The sequence below is a fragment of the Mobula birostris genome, chromosome 18, assembly GCF_030028105.1.
Source record: "Mobula birostris isolate sMobBir1 chromosome 18, sMobBir1.hap1, whole genome shotgun sequence".
NCBI lineage: Eukaryota > Metazoa > Chordata > Chondrichthyes > Myliobatiformes > Myliobatidae > Mobula > Mobula birostris.
This window is the reverse complement of record NC_092387.1, coordinates 67,973,958-67,979,341: the sequence shown is the minus strand read 5'-3', so window position 1 is coordinate 67,979,341 and position 5,384 is coordinate 67,973,958. Positions and strand designations below refer to the sequence as shown.

The window sequence follows — 5,384 nt, the reverse complement described above, 5'->3', positions numbered from 1 at the left end:
CAGAGATCTGGGTTTGACTCTGACCTCTGGTACAGCCACGTTTCAGGCCGAGACCCTCCATCAGGACTGGTGACTGGCAGACCTGATGAAAGGTCACGGCCTGAAACATCGACTGTTGATTGCTTTTCACAGACACTGCCTGACCTGCTGAGTTCCTCCAGCATTTGTGTGTGCTGTTCTGGATTTTCAGCATCTGCAGAATCTTGTGTCTCTGGTACTGTCTCCATGCTTTATGCATCTGCGTGTGTTTCCTCCGAGAGCTCTGGTTTCCTCCCACATTCCAAAGATGTATGGTTAAGGTTAGTAAGTTGTGGGTATACTGTGTTTTGCGACCACTTATGGGCTTTGGACTTCGTTGGTCACTGAGGCAAACGACACATTTCACTGTGGGTTTCAATATACATGTGACAAATCAAGCTAATTTTATCATTGCAAAGACCTGCAGGCAGGTAGGGAATTAGAAATTACCTCTGTAAGTTTCCCCTAATGTGTGACAGTGTGGTAGAATCTGGGAGGAGTGGTGAAAATTGTAGAGAATAAAAGAAGCAAGATTGATGGAGGATCTGTGATAATGAGTAGGTGATGGCTGGTGTAAACACGATAGGCTGAAAGGACTGTTGCTGTGTTGCATCTGTTTGTGACTCCATGAATGGAAGAGTGCTGGAGGAGTTTGGCTTCTGATCAGTTTCAAACAGCTTTTCACATATACTTTGTCTTAACACAATAACACTGGAGCAGCGTCCTACAGAAAAGTCGGTTTGACCAATAGATTGGGCATCCTGCTTGGCAGGAAGCACACCAGAATGAGGAGCACTCGGGCAGCAGTCAGGAAGGGTCAACAGCATGAACTCACCCGAGATTTCTCATGGAATCAGGATTTCCTTTCTTCAAAGACGGTATCATAGTGCAGAATCTGCAGAGAAAAGGGAAGACCAATCAGAAACTCGGTACAAAATCACCATTCAATGGCGGAATAATTTTATTCATACACTTACTTTTTTAAGATGTTTTTCTTATCATTTTTATGGCAAACGAGGAACTTTGTAAATCCACTCTTTAAAAAGATTTCAAGTGCAATATCCTAAAGGTAAAGAATGAAAAAAAAGTTAAAGGGTCCTAAACACAATATTGTAATTACTCTAAACAGTCCATACAAAGTGGAATGATATGAGGTAAAGTGACCATACAACTTCAATTTGTAGTTGGATTAAGTCTTTCCTATTTAGTGGGTCTGGTCCTTTGATCCTCTGAACCTTTTCTACGATCTTTCCAACTCATGTTCTCAGTATTTTTTTGTATTTGCACAGTTTGACTTCTTTTTCACATTGGTTGTTTATTAGCCTTTGATTATGTCTAGATTTCCACAGATTCTGTTGTATTTATTTTCCTGTAAATGCCTGCAGGAAAATAAATCTCAAAGTAGTATATCATAACATATACATATATTGATAATAAATTTACTTTGAACTTTGATGATTAAATCATGCTTCAAGCAACACACATCAAAGTTGCTGGTGAACGCAGCAGGCCAGGCAGCATCTGTAGGAAGAGGTGCAGTCGACGTTTCAGGCTGAGACCCTTCGTCAGGACTAACTGCAGGAAGAGTGAGTAAGGGATTTGAAAGTTGGAGGGGGAGGGGGAGATCCAAAATGATAGGAGAAGACAGGAGGGGGAGGGATGGAGCCAAGAGCTGGACAGGTGATTGGCAAAAGGGGATACGAGAGGATCATGGGACAGGAGGTCCGGGAAGAAAGACAAGGGGGGGGACCCAGAGGATGGGCAAGAGGTATATTCAGAGGGACAGAGGGAGAAAAAAGAGAGTGAGAGAAAGAATGTGTGCATAAAAATAAGTAACTGATCGGGTACGAGGGGGAGGTGGGGCCTTAGCGGAAGTTGGAGAAGTCGATGTTCATGCCATCAGGTTGGAGGCTACCCAGACGGAATATAAGGTGTTGTTCCTCCAACCTGAGTGTGGCTTCATCTTTACAGTAGAGGAGGCCGTGGATAGACATGTCAGAATGGGAATGGGATGTGGAATTAAAATGTGTGGCCACTGGGAGATCCTGCTTTCTCTGGCGGACAGAGCGTAGATATTCAGCAAAGCGGTCTCCCAGTCTGCGTCGGGTCTCGCCAATATATAAAAGGCCACATCGGGAGCACCGGACGCAGTATATCACCCCAGTCGACTCACAGGTAAGTGTTGCCTCACCTGGAAGGACTGTTTGGGGCCCTGAATGGTGGTAAGGGAGGAAGTGTAAGGGCATGTGTAGCACTTGTTCCGCTTACACGGATAAGTGCCAGGAGGGAGATCAGTGGGGAGGGATGGGGGGGACAAATGGACAAGGGAGTTGTGTAGGGAGCAATCCCTGCGGAATGCAGAGAGAGGGGGGGAGGGAAATATGTGCTTAGTGGTGGGATCCCGTTGGAGGTGGCGGAAGTTACGGAGAATAATATGTTGGACTCGGAGGCTGGTGGGGTGGTAGGTGAGGACCAGGGGAACCCTATTCCTAGTGGGGTGGCGGGAGGATGGAGTGAGAGCAGATGTACGTGAAATGGGGGAGATGCGTTTAAGAGCAGAGTTGATAGTGGAGGAAGGGAAGCCCCTTTCTTTAAAAAAGGAAGACATCTCCCTCGTCCTAGAATGAAAAGCCTCATCCTGAGAGCAGATGCGATGGAGACGGAGAAATTGCAAGAAGGGGATGGCGTTTTTGCAAGAGACAGGGTGAGAAGAGGAATAGTCCAGATAGCTGTGAGAGTCAGTAGGCTTATAGTAGACATCAGTGGATAAGCTGTCTCCAGAGACTGAGACAGAAAGATCTAGAAAGGGGAGGGAGGTGTCGGAAATGGACCAGGTAAACTTGAGGGCAGGGTCAAAGTTGGAGGCAAAGTTAATAAAGTCAACGAGTTCTGCATGCGTGCAGAAATCATGCTTCAATACCCTTTTCTGTAAAGAAGAATCTCCAGGACAATTTCTCCTCATCACTGTCACTGACCGGCCCTGCAAATCTCCTTTGGCCGATGGACATGGATCTAGTGACCTAACAGACCCCAAGCCCTGGTCTCCAGCCCCACAATTCCCACCAGCATGATTTCCCCCTCCCCCAGACACTGTGCAGACTCAACCTAGTCATCAGCCACCTTGAACCTGATCTCTGAAGAGAAGGCTGGGGATGCACCCATCTGGTTCTGTGTGGACACTATACTGCTTCAGGGAGGTGAGTTAAAGTTCAGGAAGTATAATCCTGATGAAGAGTCTTTGGCCCAAAACGTTGACTACTTATTCCTCTCCACAGATGCTGCCTGACCGGTTGAGTTTCTCCAGCATTTTTTGTGTGTATTACTGAGGTAGAGTTATGTGGGGACAGAGAAATCTCCAACAATTCTAAACAAAATGTGCTTGATTATATGAAGTATATAACGACAAAACAAGTTAGGGACTAATTTTAATTCAAACTGTGATAGGACACAGCCTCTTACTTTATCCCCCTTCCCCACCCACCCACTTCCCCCTCACCTGGCCTCACCTATCACCACATCCTTGCCTTCCCCACCTTCTTATTCTGGCTTCTACCCTTTCCTTTCCAGTCCCGATGAAGGGTCTCAATTCGAAATGACAGCTGTTTGCTCCCCCACATAGATGTCGCCTGGCCTACTGAGTTCCTCCAGCATTTTCTGTGTTTTGCTCTGGATTTCCAGCATTTGCAGAACCTCTTGTGTGTGTGATTGCGAAATTGTATTTTTGAAGCTCTTATGGTTGATTTAATGAACCTTTATGTAGAAAATGCCTATTACTATACTATTATTTACAGTTTGGAAGAAATCTTTTGGTACTTCATTCACTGTGTATTTGTTCAGTACATGGAATTGGCATTGTCAGAAGTTTGTACAGATTGAGTGCAAACCTTCACACACAAAATGCTGGAGGAACTCAGTAGGCCTGGCAGCAATATGGAAGAGTACAGTTGGCTTTTCGGGCCGAGACCCTTCATCAGGGCTGGAGCAAAAAAAGATGAGAAGTCAGAGTTAGAAGGTGGGGAGGAAGAAACACAAGGTGATAGGTGAAACCAGAGTGGGGGAGGGCTGAAGTAAAGAGCTGAGAAGTTGATTAGTGAAAGAGATACAGGGCTGGAGAAGGGGGAATCTGATAGGCGAGGACAGAAGGTCATGAAAGAAAGAAAAGGGAGAGGAGCACCAGATAATGTGAGAGGGAAATCAGACTGGGGAATGGTGAAAGGGGTGGGGGCATTACCAGAAGTTCAAGAAATCGATGTTCATGCCATCAGGTTGGAGGCCACCAGACGGAATACAAGGTGTTGCTCCTCCAACCTGAGTGCAAAGCTTGTTCGAAGCTTTATTTAATAGAGCAATGAGACTTCTTTTGTGATCACTGTCATCAGTATTGTTGACTGATCAGATTGGTTTTCACCTGATCAGATGAAGAAACCTTTGATCACCTGAAGGAGGAAGCGGCGATGCTGGATTTCTTGAACGTCATTCCAAAGATACCTAGAACATTTTGGAATTTTCCCACCGGCCTCTTTATTGCACATGTCATAAATGTAGGAATCATTAATACTGCAAAGCAAAAACAGAAAGGCATTGATGTTAAAAGCCCAACGAGTGCAGTTCTTAAAATAGAGAGCAAGTCCACTGCAAAGCTCAGTGTTGTGCTAGGATAGATGCTATAGTGAACAGGGGGTGCCACAGGTATGCATGGTGTCCAAGTCATTCAGCTGTGAAATAAGGAGTGTGGTGGGACTCGTCCTCCATCTATGATGGTTCTGGTCCTTAACAGCATAAGACATAGGAGCAAAATTAGGCCATTTGGCCCATCCAGTCTGCTTGCCATTCCATCATGGCTAATTTATTATACCTTTCAACCCCATTCTCCTGCCTTCTCCCTATAACCTTTGACACCTTGATTAATCAAGAACCTATCAACCTCTGCCTTAAATATATTCAATGAACTGGCCTGCACAGCTGGCTGTGGCAATGAATTTTACAGATTCATCAGTGTCTAGCTAAAGAAATACCTCCCCATTTCTGTTCCAAAGATGCGTTCTAATATTCTAGGCTGTGTCTCTGGTCCTAAACTTCTCCAATATAAGAAGCATCCTCCTCATGTCCACTCTTTCTTGGCCTTTCAATATTCAATAGGTTTCAATGTGATCCACCCTCATTCTTCTAAACTCCAGCGAGTACAGGCCCAGAGCCATCAAGTGCTCCTCATACGTCATCCCTTTCATTCCTGGGATCATTCTTGTGAACCTCCTCTGGACCCTCTCCAATGTCAGCACATCTTTTCTTAGATAAGGGGCCCAAAACTAGTCACGTTTCTGCAAGTGTGGTCTGACCAATGCCTTATAAAGCCTCATTATCACATT

At 45.2% G+C, this 5,384-nt stretch overlaps 1 protein-coding gene across 5 annotated transcripts in view; it reads right to left on the bottom strand.

Moving 5' to 3' along the window:
- Nucleotides 1-5,384, bottom strand: part of wdfy4 (WDFY family member 4) — a 358,785-nt gene that overhangs the window by 90,814 nt on the left and 262,587 nt on the right. For all 5 annotated transcript variants that reach the window (XM_072282880.1, XM_072282882.1, XM_072282881.1 and 2 more), the window contains 3 exons: nucleotides 4,455-4,575; nucleotides 996-1,081; nucleotides 854-913 (listed from right to left, as the gene is read on the bottom strand). In XM_072282880.1, coding sequence (XP_072138981.1) covers nucleotides 854-913; nucleotides 996-1,081; nucleotides 4,455-4,575 — 267 coding nt within the window. The remainder of the gene's footprint in view (nucleotides 1-853; nucleotides 914-995; nucleotides 1,082-4,454; nucleotides 4,576-5,384) is intronic.